The following is a 15,835-nucleotide window of genomic DNA, read 5'->3' on the forward strand; positions in this document are numbered from 1 at the left end:
CTCTGACTTTGCTTCCTTTCCTTCCAGGTCACTGCTGGGCTGCCTCTTCCCAAGGCTTACATAGAGGAGGTAACTTCCATCATTGCTAACTCCTTGTCCTAGAAAGTACCACCCCAAGTCAGCGTTTCTCACCTGGCCCATTTGGAAATGAGTGAGGGTCGTTCCTGACCCATGACCCAGGATCGTTCCTGGGAGCAAGGGGTGCTGAAAGGCCTGCATTGTGCTCAAGAACTGTCTTAAGTGAAGTAGGAAAGAAGGGCCACTGTTTTAGACGGAACTCCCCACATGTGATGTCAGTACAACCACTGCCCTAGACTCCCGGCAACCGGAAGCAGTTTTGCCCCCAGGGGACGTTTAGCAATGTCTAGAGACATTTTTGATGCCTGCGATTCAAGGTGGAGAGTGCTCCTGGCATCTATTGAGTAGAGGCCAGGGATGCTGCTAAACATCCTACAGTGCACAGGACAGCCCCTGCAAGAAAGAATTATTTGGCCCCAAATGTCAGTAGTGCTGAGGTTGAGAAACCCTGCGCTAGCCCACTAGAAGCTTCCTCCCATTGTCTTTCCTGCGTTGACTGGTTGATTCCCAAATGCCATTCCAATTAAAAGCAAGTAGGGACCTTTTTTGAAAAGCCTTTTCCTTTGCAGATTTAAATCCATATTAAAGGGCCAGTATGGTCCTTTACCAGGTCAGGATCCTGGTTATTTTTCTAGGCAAAGCTTCCATGAGTTGATTTGGTTTATAGCATCAAGCAAGGGCTCAGAGAAGAATTGTGAGCTCCAACCTTTTTATATTTGTATCATTTGCCATCACAGAAGCATCTCTAGCGCCTGTTTAGGGTGGTTCTATGAGACAGGTGCTCTTAGATGAGTTGGTGAGGTCAGCCGCTATCACTGTTAATTCCATTTTTCTGCCTTTTTAGGAGGCTTTTAAATTGTCAGCCAATACAGGGTCACTGCTCAGGCCGCAGATGAAGTATTTCAGAAGCAGCTAGAAAAGAATTGTTGGTGCCTTGAGTCTGCTGTCTTCTGGGTTACCATTTGCCTTTTATGGTCATTTGTCTGATTCACGCGTGGGAGGGGAATTCACAGTTCTGGCCCTCCTGCGTCCCCGCAGCCTTTCCTGTGTCTAATTAGAGTCACTGCCCCTAACCGGCCCAGCTGGTGTCTTCATTTAAGAAATTCTACTTATTTAAAGCTGTTCTCAATCAGTCTTTCATATTAATTCGTTTTCATGTGACTAGAGGTAAAGAATTAGCAGTGCTCTTTAAAATAGCAACTAAATCCTAATCTCTGTTTTCAATTATTAAAGGGAAAAAAGCATAAGTCATATGTATGACGATCTCAGTTGTTTTTTACCTTTAACTTACCCCTTTCTTTGCTGTTTTATGGAATTTGCTATTACTGCTGGGGTTTGCTCATGATCCAGTGCATATGTTTTTATATGACTATTATATTTTTATTTTTTAAATATTTAATATATTTTTAAGCTTATAATAATAACATACCCCTTGTAAAAAAAATTAAGCAATACAAGAATATAATATATATGATTTGAGTCCCCTTAGTTTGGTGCATATCTCTCAGCATTTAAAAAAACTTAATGAATATACACATGATTTTTGTATTTGTCCAAAAATGCAGTTAAGCTGTCCATCGTGTTGCAACTTTAGTACATCTCTGTGAGGTTCCCTATTAACACAAATTATCTTGCTTTTCATGACATCTGCATGATAAATATTATTGAGTGTGTATATCATAATTCACTGGCCCAGTCCCCTATCAAAGGAGGTTTGTGCTGTGTGCAGTTTTCCAATGCTGCAAGCAGTGCTGCAGTGAACATATTTAGACGTATGTTTTGTCAATTACTTTCCTTTAAATTTCATAGTTTTTGGTTCTTAGAGATGGCATTCATCTTCTTTTCTGTTGTCCCTGGTACAGGTTCATGGTTGAGTTCCTTAAAACCTTTGAAAGTATCACTGATTACCTCCTATTTTCTGACAGTACTTATGGCAACCATATAATGAACTCCAGCCACTGTGCTGGGCTCTCTTGGGATGGAAGGGTCTGTGTGATGCTGAGTCGAGTCTGTGTGTACCATTGTGCTGTATGAGTACATAAAATTTATAAACACAGAGTTGCAATATAACTTACTTAAGGGCAACTGATTCCCTTCAAACAGCAAAGAAGCTGTTAAGATATGGTGTGAGGGGCCGGCCCCGTGGCTGGGTGGTTAAATTCGCATGTTCCGTTTTGGTGGCCCAGGGTTTCCCCGGTTCCAGTCCTGGGCATGGACATGGCACTGCTCATCAAGCCATGCTGAGGCGGCATCCCACATGCCACAACTAGAAGGACCCACAACTAAAAAAAATATATACAACTGTGTACTGAGGGGCTTTGGGGAGAAAAAGGAAAAATAAAATCTTAAAAAAAAAAAAACCCAAAAAGATATGGTGTGATGACAGCAGATACACCAGCTCTCGTGTTTTCAGGACAGCCAGAGAATGAGCACAGCTCCGCTCCAGCGTCACAGCCCGGCACAGTGTCTTAGGTCCCACAGCACATGTCAGTGGCCTCTCCTTGGCTTGTCCTGACAGTTAGTGCTTCTGGCTCAAGGAGCCTGGTTCCCTTTTAAGAAGAACTTACAGCTGTCTTCAGCTCTGCTGTCTGACTTCACAGACCTTTCACTATTGTTCTTACAGAACCTGGAGCTGGTTGAAAAAGGCTTCAGTAACTTGAGGAAACAAATTGAAAATGCCAGAATGTTTGGAGTTCCAGTAGTAGTGGCCGTGAATGCATTCAGGTGAGTACAAAGTCTGAGAGTCAGGAGGGACTGTGGGAAATGTCAGAAAACATCTGGAGCTGATTTTATAGCACGGATGCTCACTTTATTTTGTTCTTCAGTGACTGCTGTTGGTCATTAAGCCTGTGCCTTAGGAGCCATTGTTGAGAGCTGTGACATGACAGGCATAGTGCACAGCAAACTCGTCACCTCACCCACTGAGGGCCCAGGGTCACATCTCCCGTGGGTCCCTTCTTCTCCACTGGGTGAAGTGGATCACACACAGGCCTGAGGTTAAAGGTTCTTTTTTGGTCTCTAGAGGCCTTTTGTGCTGACAGAAAGTCACAGCCCTACAGAGTTGCATTATTTCCGTAGGTCCAGTGGGAGGTTATCTTGATGAAGAGTTGAAGGTCTTGAGCTGGAAGTGTTCATGCAAGAGGGGACTTGTGTGGGTAGTTTAGGTATTGTAATGCTGGTTTTGGTCTTGTTCTAATGGTCTGATCACAGCAGAATGGGAAGCACAATTTTTAAAAAGCTAGTATTTTATTGATTCTTATGATGTGCCTGGAAGGTTCTAAGTACTTTGCATATATTTACCATCTAAGCCTCGTGATATCCTAATGAAATAAGTGCTATGATTATTCCCATTTACCTGCGTGGAAATTAAGGCACATAAAGCTTAAGTAAGCGGCCGAAAGTCACCCAGCTAGTGACTTGTGGAGCTGGGACTCAAACCCAGGCGGTATTACCTGGTTAGTGTTCATTTTTCAGTGGTTAGTTTGCATGGGTTTTAATGGGAAAAACAAGAAAGATTCTGTCCTCTCCAGCCATCGTCAATGCTTTAACATGAAGCGCTGCCTTTACAGGACAGATACGGAGGCCGAGCTGGACCTCATCAGCCACCTTGCCAAAGCGCATGGGGCTTTCGACGCTGTGAAGTGCACTCACTGGGCAGAAGGGGGCAGGGGGGCCCTGGCCCTGGCTCAGGCCGTCCAGAGAGCAGCTGAGGCACCCAGCAGCTTCCAGCTTCTTTATGACCTCAAGGTGGGTTACTTGCTGTAGGCAAAAACAACGAAACGCACAGTGAGGTTTCTGTGTGGCTGCCTCTGTTTAGAGCCTGCGTTTAGCAGCTTCACGCCTGTGGGTTTGATTCCCACGAAGGTGAGGCACGTGATCACAGCCTAGACTCTCAACTCCACACATCTTTCATATCAACGCATGTTGCTGCTACTTGGCAGAGTAGGGGGTCCAGGCAGAATGCTCCAGGAGGTTGGCTCACATCCTAACTTTTGAAAAGGCTCCCAATACAGTCCCTTTGCTGGCAGGACAAAGGGTTACATAGGGAACCAGGAGTGTAATTCACTGCAGCCTTTAACCCAGGGCACCAGCCACATTATGGCAGGTTGGCAGGGGGCTACATCATGCTCGGAAACGTTTTCTGGCTGCTTCCCGGGAACAGGGGAAAGCAGTGTGCTCCTAAGCTCACCACCTGGTACGGCTGCCTCAAGTTCAGAGACGCCCTCAGGTGCAAAACCAAAGCACCCTGGCAGGCATCGGCATTCTCCCCATCACTGAGTCACTTAGATTTCGTCCGGCCCAAGCAGAGCACTAATGTCCGGTGATACAATAACGTCAGTGCCGAGAAAGGTGGTTCTTAGAGGCTGTGTTTGTTTTCAGTTCTCTGCCCGTGCACTTCAGGATGTGATTGGACTTTACTCTGCCCCCAACAGCTGGAAACTTCGTGAGGAACATGCGATGGATGTTGTAGCTAATTCTGCTCATATTCTCTAGGCTGGTTCTTGGCTTGGTTTTTTAAAAGATAATCATAGACTTTCAAAAACAGCCATAAAAAGGTACAAGGAAGAAACCCTGTTAGTCCTGAATTTTAACACTCTTATTTTCTTTGCCCCGTGCAGCAATAATACACTGACAGTTAATTAACATTCTTCTGTTGACATCCACATTTTCCTGTTGCACTTTCATTTCATCTACTTATTTAAAAATCTGTTCAGCCAATCATCTTTTTTAGGAAATGCCATTAACAAAAATTTGCACACAAATCCACAGTGTTTATAGGCACCTTCTCTGACCGCCCATCCGCAGTGCCTGAGTTAGGAAGCCCAGTACTTAACGGCGAACGAGAAGGAAACCTGGAAGAAGCAGCGTAGTGAGAACTTGATAACCCATTTCTACTTGGAACTTTCCTCTGTTCTGACTAACAGGAGGCTGCCACTTTTCCTCTTATTCAGCATCTGTTGGTCTTAAATCATCCCTCAACACAAGTCCTTTTGCTGCAGAAGTTCTCAATGTGCCTTGGCATTTGTAGAGCTCCAATTATAAGATGCATATGAAAGCAATCTCTGTTGCATCTTTATGAAGCCATAACTGAATAGTCACTTTATTCATATCCATTATACAAAGCCCCTTCGTAAATTATCACTTTTTAGTTCAGAGGGGAATTTTTATTTTTATAGATAGATGATTATTCCTTTCAAAAAACAACTCACCCAGTGTGTTCTCTTGGCCTTAGTTGCTAGGGCATACAGAGTCAGATGTATTACCTAATTTCAGTAATTTGCTCATCCAAGGTACCTGTGAGTAGCTTTCCTTCCCATTTCCTTTAGGCAGTTTCTCCCTATTTCCTCTGAATCCTAGTGCCCTAAACTAGGCTGCAGCAGCATTTTGGAAGCCAGGCCCCATTTGACAGCTTTGCCCTGGGGGAAACAGCACTGTGGGGCGGAGCCCTCACTACACTGTTGGCCTCCATGCGCCACCCTCTGCTCCAGGTGCCATGGAAGGCACGTCCTTTAACACTATTATCAATGCATGTTGATCAGATAAGTCACTGGGTGGTTTTTTTAATGTGTAGATGATTTTGCTTTTATAACTATTTCTCAGTAACAGCAATTATCAATCAATATGTTGTGTTAAAGATAGCCATCTGCCTCTCATATACAAACCAGGGATTGTGTGGATGGATATTGGTTGTCTTATTTCATAAACAGTATCCCAGGTCTGGTTTCATAGGACACTGATCTCCAGTGTTAGAGCATTAGTTTTTATTTATGAAGAAATAATTATTGTGGGGTAGTCAGCAATATTGTTTGTGATATACCTCATGAGGCCCTAAATGCACACACGTGCTCGCGCACACACAGACACATATACACATACACAGTAACTACCTCTGTGGGACATTTTCCTCTTATAATATCTGGGGCTTTGTATTAAAAGAAAATGTTTCTAACCTGATAAAACTCGGGCTATTGGCATGTCTGTATATGTGTATAAAAACATCTTCTGGCCCTCGTGGGCACTCTGACCTGGAATGTGGCCAGGTCCCAGTTAAGCATCCTCATGTGTCCAGTCATGGTCTCCCCTCTCTTCCCTGTCTGTTAGCTCCCAGTTGAGGATAAGATCAGGATCATTGCGCAGAAGATCTACGGGGCAGACGACATTGAATTGCTGCCTGAAGCTCAGCACAAAGCTGAAGTCTACACAAAGCAGGTAGATGCTGGGTTGGTTTGTTCTTTCAGCTCTTGATAAAGCAGGGCTTGGAGGCGGAGTCCCTGAGTTCTCAGCCCTGCCAGGCACCCCCTGCTTCACTTCTCTGGCGTCAGCCTTTTCTCCCCTGAAAAACTGAGTTTGGATTAGGTGGTCCCGTCCCAAGTTCTTTATCTACCGGTAGATGCTGTATGATGTGAGGAAAAGCCATGAGCAAATATGGAGTCTTAGAAAATCTTGAGAGCCTGCCTTCAGTTGTATCCTCATGTCTGCTCCAAACTGGCATTTTTAATTGCTTATATAGATGAAAATAAGATAGTCACTTGTAGAATACAGCTGTGAGCACTTCCCTCCCTCACCCAACAGAGATTATTGTTATTGTTATTATTATTGATCTGTGAGGTAAAGCTGGATATAAAGGGAGTTAGATGTTTCAAACACCTTGCAGAAGCAGGATCATCAGAAAGCCCAGATGTTGTTTGTTATGTTGCCAGCGTTTCATCTGTCCCACTTCTGCTCCCTTCTCTCCCCAGGGCTTCGGGGATCTGCCCATCTGCATGGCCAAAACACACTTGTCCTTGTCTCACAATCCAGAGCAAAAAGGCGTGCCTACAGGCTTCGTCCTGCCCATTCGCGACATCCGTGCCAGCGTTGGGGCGGGTTTTCTGTACCCCCTGGTCGGAACGGTAAGTGGGGGCAGCAGGCAGAGAGGGCATTTATTCCTCTGGGCTTCTCGTCCTAAATTGATTACTGAAGGCATCAGCAAGTGCCAGCTGAGCAGAGTTCATTGCTGAGGAGAAAGCTGGCGTCAGGCCTGGATGATTAATCGTCTGCTGTGGACCATCTTGGTGTCACTTCAAGGATGATGCCATGACTGCTTGTACAGAATAACAATTCTGTTTCCCAGGGGCACTGTGACCTTGCCTGGATCCAGGATGGGCTGTGGTGACGGGTTGATAGGCTGTGGTGGTGCTTCTGTGTAATGTTTATGGGGTACCTTTCACAGATGAGCTCGTCCTCCCAGCAGCCCTGGGAGCCGGCACGGAGGCTCTGCACCTCCCTCATCTTGACAGGCCCAGAGCTCTTGCTCGAAATTCAGGAAATTCATTGTTTTTGAGTGAACGACTTCCCCCTTAAAATGCAAATGAACCCTGCAGATCCGAAGGGGGAGGTTGCTTATTTACACTTCAGGATGAATTCATAATCAGACACTTTCTTATCTTAGAGATTTTGTGCATATTAAAGGAGGACAGTTGGCAGTAGGGAGGTAGATCAGTGCTTCTGGGCCACAATCGCAGTTTGGACAGTTTTGTCCTAGGGTTAACATTGATCCTGTGCCCAGCTTCCCCCGAGGCCCGCCCACTGTCCCACAGCTGCAGATTGTACTTACCTGCAATCCAAGATTGAAATATTAAACTCAGCCAGTACACAGTGGAAAGGGAACCAATAGATCTGCTTTTGGAGCTAGGTTATTCTTTCAGTACAGTAGGAAGTGGTAGGAGGTGGCATTATAGAGTCAAGAGTACGTAAGATGAATGCCGAATCCAGTTTTCATCCCTGCTGGTGTTGGCCTAGGGCAGCTTATGAAGATGCGAGCCCTGCTCCTGTCAGCCCTCAGTGAGGGGCGGTATCATCACATACCAACGGTGGTCAGACAGGTGCCTGCAGACCGGTGCCCCTCAGCCCCTCCAGAGAGCAGGAGGTTTAGCCTGTTATGATCATCAGTCCTTGGGATTTGTAGAAATTCCCTTTTAATAGGAATGTTAAGCCATTTACCAGCACCTTGACTACTGCAGAAACACTTGTGTTGTTCTTTCTGGAGAAGTTGTCAGCAGCTGCCAGCTGGAAGGGCAGTAGCTATAGTCTGTATCGTCACCTTTGATGTGTGTGTGCAGAGGGGTGACCGTGGAGATGGAAGCAAAGCTGAAAGTGGTCAGGCCATGAGAATGTGCCTGTAGCTTGAAGGAAACACAGCCTGCCCAGCCCAAGACTTTCTTGTCCAGAACAAACTCTTGCATCAGAAGCCAACTTGGACCAAGACATTTCCATACTTAATTGAGACGGTGTAACAATCACTATTTTTAATGCCTTCTAATTGCTGTTGAGGTCTGAACAGGGCTCAGAGGATTTGAGTGTTTTATGTATTAATTCAAGGCATGGTGGCTTCTTTCAGAGTTTTATATCCAAGTTCCTATGTGTATGTACACATAACCTTTTCATTTTTTAAAATTTTCTGATTGTCAACATGACCAATGTGTAGGGGGAAAGTTTTCTTTGGGAAAGAGTAAAAATGTTGAAAATCCTATTAATCACTGTTTGGGGGATCATCGTTCGAGTTTTCTTCCGACATGCACATGCATGTCTGCATCGATGGGCACATGTCCTTTATAATGTCATCTTCAGGCTTTTCTGCTAGGTTTGGGAACCAGTTCCTTCCCGTTCCCTACTTTTCCCCACACCCAGGAATTGCTTCTCTCTTACAGAATTTGAGAAGAGAGACCGACATCAGATCCCTGTAGTTTGTTCTGGGGAGTATTGATTGGCACTCAGATGTCAGAATTAGGTTTTCTAAAGTATAGATGTTTTTTGTTACAGAGGTGACTCATCCTATTCTCTGACATTTTTTATAGTTAAATTGTAGAAATTCAGCTTAAACTCTTTTCCTGTCTGGATTTGATTTGGAACATGTGTGTATTCATTATACAGGACATTGTTACAGATAAAAATATACTGAGTTTTCACTTATAAAACTTACCAATTTGCATCTAAGTAGATATATTTGACAAAGCCAAGTCTTTAGAAAAGAAGCAAGTGGAATTATAATCCGTAAGCATTACAAGTTCAGTTTTAGAGGGCCAAATTGGACCAGTAAGAACAGTGATTATAAAACCATCAAGATTATGTACAGAAATGTCTTGGCTCAAGTTAAAGGGTACTGATTCCTAATGTAGTTTAATTCCTGATGTTGTAATAATTGTTGCTGAAGCAAAAATAATATGGCATCTATGAAAGACACGTTAAAACAAAATTAAAAAGCAGACAAGCCGTGTTCCTCCTTTGGGTCTTGTGAAGTGAGAACTGAGCAGGAAAGGCGCTGCCTCCTCAGCCTCCCCAGCACCGGCCCTGCAGGATGAAGGTGGAAGCGCCGCCTGCTGCGTCTCGTTGCGGCCATCAGTCTGGAGACGATAGTGCAGCCTGGCATTTGGTTTGCTGAAGGACTTGAGGGTTTCTCTTTGAGGTCATAGCAGGATCAGTGGCTTGATTTTTAATTATAACAAGAAGAGTGCCACTTGACAACTCCAAAATAATATTCTATCTTTGTGCGTTGGGCTTTCTATCTGAGGAAAAAGTGGAAAAAAAGATCACTTTCAGTTTATTTTTAATGCTATTTCACGTCTCCTAGATGAGCACAATGCCTGGACTCCCTACCCGGCCCTGTTTCTATGATATTGATCTGGACCCTGAAACTGAGCAGGTCAATGGGCTGTTCTAAACAGGTAAGTTGCTACTGGTGAGAGTTCTGGTTTTTTCCTTATGCGGCATATTTATGAATTTATTAGACTCCAACTAAAGCTATGAAAATGCAAATTCTAATGCTTTCAAAACATTTCTTTCCAGACATCACTGAAGGGGAGAGGGGGCAGTCATGAGAGTTGGCAGTAACCAATGAATGAAATATTTATATTTTAACACATTTTTGGAAGAAGAGCACAGCTTGTCACAGGTTGGCAGTGTAGGGGATAAAGCCACCATCTAATGCACTAGGGAGGGACTGCCATGGAGGTTAAACCTCCTCTGCTGGAGCCCCAAGAGGCTCTGCGTTCTCAGTTGATGGCACATTGGAGGGCAGGAGCAGCTGAAGGTCTGTATACACTAGTCCCCCCTTATTCACTGGGGATGTGATACGTTTCATGAGCCCCCAGTGGATGCCTGAAATCACAGATAGTCCCGAACCCTATATATACTGTTTTTTCCTATATGTACATACTTATGATAAAGTTTAATTTATAAATTAGGCACAGTAAGAAATTAACAATAACTAATAATAAAATAGAACAATTGTAACAATATACTGTAATAAAAGTTACTGTAGATCTTAGCAACCTCAGCATATGATTTTTGTTCCTTCCCTATTGAGAACTTTCACCTTTTCACTTAAAGGAAGCACTTTACAGCTTCTCTTTGACATATCAGAATTGCCAGCATCAGTGCTGTTGCACTTTGGGGCCGTTATTAAGTAAAATAAGGGTTACCTGAATACGAGCACTGTGATACTGTGACAGCGTATCTGATAATCAAGATGGCTACTAAGTGACTAATAGGCAGGAAGTGTATATAACGTGGATACGCTGGACACTGGGATGATTCAGATCCTGGGTGGGATGGAGCAGGAAAGCATGAGATTTCATCATGCTACTCAGAATGGTGTGCAATTTAAACCTCCTGAATTGTTTATTTCTGGAGTGTCCCATTTAATATTTTCAGACCACAGTTGACCGTGGGTAACTGAGACCGCAGAAAGTGGAAACTGGATAAGTGGGGACTACCCTACTCTGAATAGTTGGCACACAAGACTTGAGGAAATGTCCCAAAAAGTAGAAGAGAAGGAAGAGGATCAGTCCAGGAGTTCTTGGGGACTTAAGTGAAAGGCCCCCAGGTATCGATCACAGGGAATGAGCAATCCCTAGACACGTCCGGTTGAAATTTCAAAAAGATCAAAGATGAAAATCTTAAAAATCCTTCTCTAGAGAAGGAAAAATGGCCTACCTACAGAAAAATGAGAATTAGAGTGAACACTTTTCTTCTTATGAGCAATAAGAGGATTTTGACAATGGAGGAATTCCCTCCATGTTCACAGGCAAAGATGACTTTCCACATGTATTTACGTCCTGCCAAATCTATCCAGATATTTTCAGACAATTGCAGGTTTGCTACCCCCACGTCTCTTCCTAGGAGGGTATTTAGCAATGTACTCCAGCAAAATGAGGAATAAACCAAGAGATAGGAAGACATGGTTTTCAGGAAACCAAGTCTTGATCTGGACAGTAATCAAGGGGAGTCCTGACAACTGCAAGTGACCTAGAGTTACAGATCTAACGTGGAACAGGAGGAGGGAGGAATTGAGAAAGACTAGAAAGAACTAGAAAAGACAAGGATATCAAAGGGTAATAAAGCAAAACAAAAGCTCCCACAGTGTTTCAGAAAGTAAAGGTTCAGGTGGAAGCAGACCATAGTCATCATCTAAGCAACTGTGAGGATGGTGGCTGAGAAGAAGAGGGGCCGTACGCTTGATGGCAGGGGAGCACTGCTCTTCCAGAGGGCACGTGGGGCACTGGGAATGCTGGCCACGAGCAGGATTCATAGAGCCATCTGCAAATGCCTGCACTGTTTTCAAGTCTATGGACAGACCCCAGAAGAGGTGGTTGTGGGAAAGGTTGTAAATGTTAACAGCTCTGAGAGAGCGAGAGGGTAATGGTGCCATGTGGAAGGGAAGAGGAAACATTTCAGTGTTTAGAGAAAACATTTATTTCTTGTTTCTTTTTCCTTCCAGATTGTCCATCTTCAGGAAGCTACTTTGAAAGTTTGGTCTGTGTCTATTCAGGCCTACTGTCACTTGGCAAGTGTGGGGAAATGGAGAGAAGTCAGCCCCTGCCCCGAAGATCTTCTGAACTAAATAGTGGGCATTTCCCCAGCAGCCTTTCTTCAGTCTTAATTCCCATCATCACGTATAAATTAACACAAATCATGCACATGTCTGTTTACTTTACTGAGATGAAAGGGGTTTCATCTTTGATGTTTTTGAATTTTCAACTGGATGTGTCTAGGGATGGCTAATTCATTGTGATGTCTGTTCCACAGAATAAAAGGGAATAATTTTGCTATCTTGTTGTTTAAATATAATTTGTAGCATTAACAGACCGTGCTGCAGTATCTCTGCCATCCTGTGTGAGCCTGTTTGCCAGGCAGACCCCAGGCCTGAAGAAGCAAGTTGCAATATGTACTTTATGATACTGTGGTGTGTAAGGGGAAGACGGTGCATGCTTCGTATTTCTGGGAGGACACATAATCAGGAGACCTGAGCAGATTGGGGTGAAGTAGGGTATGGAGTTCAGGCCTTTTTATCATATATCTTCCTATATGGTTCCATTTTTTTTTTTACCCTGAGAAAGTATTGCTTATACAGGTTTTTGTCCTGAACTTCCTTGGAATTCCCATTTCTGTCACAGCTTTATCACCATTTATTTTTAACGTCCTCCGGAAGGATGGTCATATAGCACTAACTGTAGGTTAGCTTTCTGTTCCATTGGTAAATGCAAGTATTTATTGAGTTTCTACTGTTTGTGGGCTCTACTCCACCCTACAGAATGTTTTCCCTTCTTTGTCTTCTATCTCTGTTCTTTCTCTCCCACTTTTTCCTCCATTTTCCCCCTTGTCTTCCCTGCACTGGATCCTTCTGGAAGATGTTGCATGCCCCTAGTGACAATGGGAAACGGTGCTCGTGTTGGCAGAGCAGTGTTTTCCTGGTGTCCTTGGTTTATTATTTTTAACCCCCCAGGTTCACATCAGTGTTGTAATACAGTCAGTTTTGCAGCCCAAAGAAAAGATGGCAGTGCTTTGGGGGCATGTCGCAAAGGGGTCCTGAGTGCAGAGGCCCAGCTTGACCATGCTTTGTGCTGTGCCTGGCACAGCGTACGCCCTCAGTGATGTTGTCAGCGTCCGTTCCAGAGCATGATTCAATGATTCAAGCCCTGTCTGCACAGAGTTCACTGTTCCTGATTTTTTTTTAATGTCCTATAAAACCTCACCTGGAATGGGACTGGCTGGGATTTCAGTTTGTAAACAAGGGAAGAAAGCAGTCTATTGTCAGATGTGCTGCCTTAAAGATCATCTTAAAGGATTTAGGTTTTCTCATGTCACCACATGGTTTAAATCCCTAATATTGATAGAAATAATGAACACAATTGGTGGGAGAGGGTGAGTGGAGGTTTATAAGCCAAAGATTGTAAACAAAACCCTAATAATAAATAACCCAAATTGTTTTTATCAGCTGTTGCTTGGAATGAATGGACTGGTCACTAATGCAAGAATTTTCCTAAGTAGAAGTAAAATATGCCTTGAGTAAAAATTCAGATGGTACAACTTGCTGTTTCCACTTGGCAGTATGTCTTGGAGATCTTACCATGTCAGCACTTTGACATTCATCTTGTTTCTTATGGCTGTGTAGTATTTAAATAGTCCTCTGTCAATAGGCACTTACCATTGCTTCATGGTTTTTGCCATTGATCTAGCAGTGAATAGTCCCATGTCATATCTACCTTTCGTGTGTGTGTGTCTGAAGATGATTGGCCAATCTTCTATTTTATGTGGGATGCTGCCTCAGCATGGCTTGATGATAGGTCCATAGGTCTGTGCCCAGGATCCATACCTGCAAATTCCAGGCCACCGAAGCAGAACACAGGAACTTAGCCACTATGCCACCGGGCTGGCCCCCTGTCATATCTGTCTTTGCAACTTGTGTAGAACCATCTACAGGATAAATTCCTAGCAATAGAATTGCCCAATGAGTGACCTCTAGCTTCAAAATGGGAGCTGACCTTTGGCTGGAAATGAGTAGAGATAAATAGAAGAAATCTGTAAGTTAGGTTTATCTCTCCATTTTACAGAAAGGCAAACTTGAAAAGTGCACTGCTACTGCCTGCCAGATGAACTTGTTAGGTTGTCTGACCCCAGAGCCTCTGCTCTTCACTATATTCTGCCTTTCAGAGCTCCTCCTAAAGGCAGCCCCTGCCAGGTTGTACAGAAATGGACACCCATTTGTGACAGGTGGAAAGCCGTGCCCATTTCACATCCCTTCAGAAGGGAGGGATGATAAAAGGTGGAGAGCAAAGGGAAGAGATAAAGAGGTGAGGAAGGCTGCTGAGCAATATTGAGAGCATGGGTTTTGTGGAATGATTCTTCAATCTGTGATAAAGAAGATGTGTGATAAAGAGAAGGCATGAAGCACAAACAATAACTGTAGGCTAACTGAAGTCCTGAATTCAAGACCTACAGAAGCATTAGTGTGTGGGGTATGTATTAGTATGTGTTGCCAGAGACGGTCCAGTGCCTTTACCTTGGGGCTAGGAGTCCTTCCTGATCGCTGGCTTCCCTGTCCCATCCTTACCCTTCTCTGGCTGCTAATGCCTTCCCTCCCCATATTTGTAATATCACTGATAATAAGATTGCTCCTTCTCAGAGCTGCACCTCAGAGGCTGTTGCTGTGCATTGAAGATGTAGATACACTCTTACGAAAGAGACAGCATTTATGTGCTGCCAAGTAAAGCTGATTCTAACAGAATTACTGTTGAGTTTCTGTTGGCTGTTGCAGCCCTGATGGTGCCCAGGAACAGATCAAACCTGAGAACTGGGGCCACAGGTTCATTTAATGGTGTACCAGGGAAGGGGGATGGCAGGCTTATTCCCAGAAGGTCTCTAAAATGTAAGAAACATTACAAAGGAGTTGTCAACCATTTTTGGTAGCTACAGGCCCAGGCATGGATAAGGACCAGGATGGGAGAAACGGTATGATCAACAGAGAGCAGATAAATGCGTTCAGATACATATGCAGGCTATTTTATTGGTATCTGGTGATGTTAACAAGCAGTAGGTAGGATAATTTTTCATCTAATTGGAGAGATATATTTATAGCCTGTTTCTCATTATATAATGAAAAGCTACTAATGGAGTCACAGACAATGATGCGGGTAATAGCTTAAACAGTCTCACTGTCACTTAAGTGAGTTCAGGAATGACAGATTTCTTTCATGCATGAGGTACTGGGTACATTTTTTTCAACTCAGATATGGCATCAGGTTCTAGTCATGTCCTAAAGAAAAACCACAGTGCAGTATTTTATTTATAGCACTATACTCTGCGTGAGTGTGTGCGTGCGCTGGAGGCTGGGGATGAGTTGTCATATACCTTAAAGAAACCTGCCTTTCAGATACAAGAGCAATTCACCTCTTACCTCAAACTGCCCTTCAGCTCCCTTTCACTATTTTTTTTTTTTTTTAAGAAAAGCAAGTGAAATAAGATCGACAAGTCCTTATGGTGACCCTTATTGTTTTAACCGTCCCTTGTCTCATTTCCAACTACTTCCTAATAAGACCACATTCTACCCTGTCTTCATCTACACAAGCTCATTTTATTTTTGTCTGAACTTGTTGCAAACTCCCTGATCTGCTGGATTTGAGAAAACTTGGATCTCAATTGATTGTGAGTTCTTGGATTTCTTTTGGCTTCTTTAAAGTTGAAAACTGACAGTAGGCGGGGTTAGCAGCTTATCTGGGGACATAAAGGACATTTTCACAGACTGGTGTTTGCTGAATGAACAAAGATAAATTGAATTCTTAATACAACTAAACTAGATGCCTATAGATTTTCCTGTTTTGCAGCTCTTGTCTCTAACTTTTATCAGTAGATTTAAGATCTTGACAACTTAGATTCTGCTTTGCTATTGTGTGCTAATAGTTCTTCCCTTAATAAATCTCAGTGGAAGCTATAGGATCTT

The 15,835-nt window shown here is 43.6% G+C and overlaps 2 protein-coding genes across 3 annotated transcripts in view; one reads left to right on the top strand and one right to left on the bottom strand.

Moving 5' to 3' along the window:
• LOC124230744 (C-1-tetrahydrofolate synthase, cytoplasmic) overlaps nt 1–12,167 on the top strand; it is a 62,111-nt gene extending 49,944 nt beyond the window's left edge. Inside the window, exons 22-28 of the mRNA XM_046647073.1 lie at nt 28–69; nt 2,702–2,802; nt 3,648–3,825; nt 6,181–6,288; nt 6,819–6,971; nt 9,689–9,782; nt 11,837–12,167. Of these exons, the coding sequence (XP_046503029.1) occupies nt 28–69; nt 2,702–2,802; nt 3,648–3,825; nt 6,181–6,288; nt 6,819–6,971; nt 9,689–9,778 (672 nt within the window). The 3' untranslated portion in view covers nt 9,779–9,782; nt 11,837–12,167. The remainder of the gene's footprint in view (nt 1–27; nt 70–2,701; nt 2,803–3,647; nt 3,826–6,180; nt 6,289–6,818; nt 6,972–9,688; nt 9,783–11,836) is intronic.
• LOC124230745 (zinc finger and BTB domain-containing protein 25) overlaps nt 7,648–15,835 on the bottom strand; it is a 43,703-nt gene continuing 35,515 nt past the window's right edge. For both annotated transcript variants that reach the window (XM_046647083.1, XM_046647078.1), the window contains one exon: nt 7,648–9,623. The gene's annotated coding sequence lies outside the window, so the exon portion shown is untranslated. The remainder of the gene's footprint in view (nt 9,624–15,835) is intronic.

The sequence above is a fragment of the Equus quagga genome, chromosome 20 (assembly GCF_021613505.1).
Source record: "Equus quagga isolate Etosha38 chromosome 20, UCLA_HA_Equagga_1.0, whole genome shotgun sequence".
NCBI classification, from domain to species: Eukaryota; Metazoa; Chordata; class Mammalia; order Perissodactyla; family Equidae; genus Equus; species Equus quagga.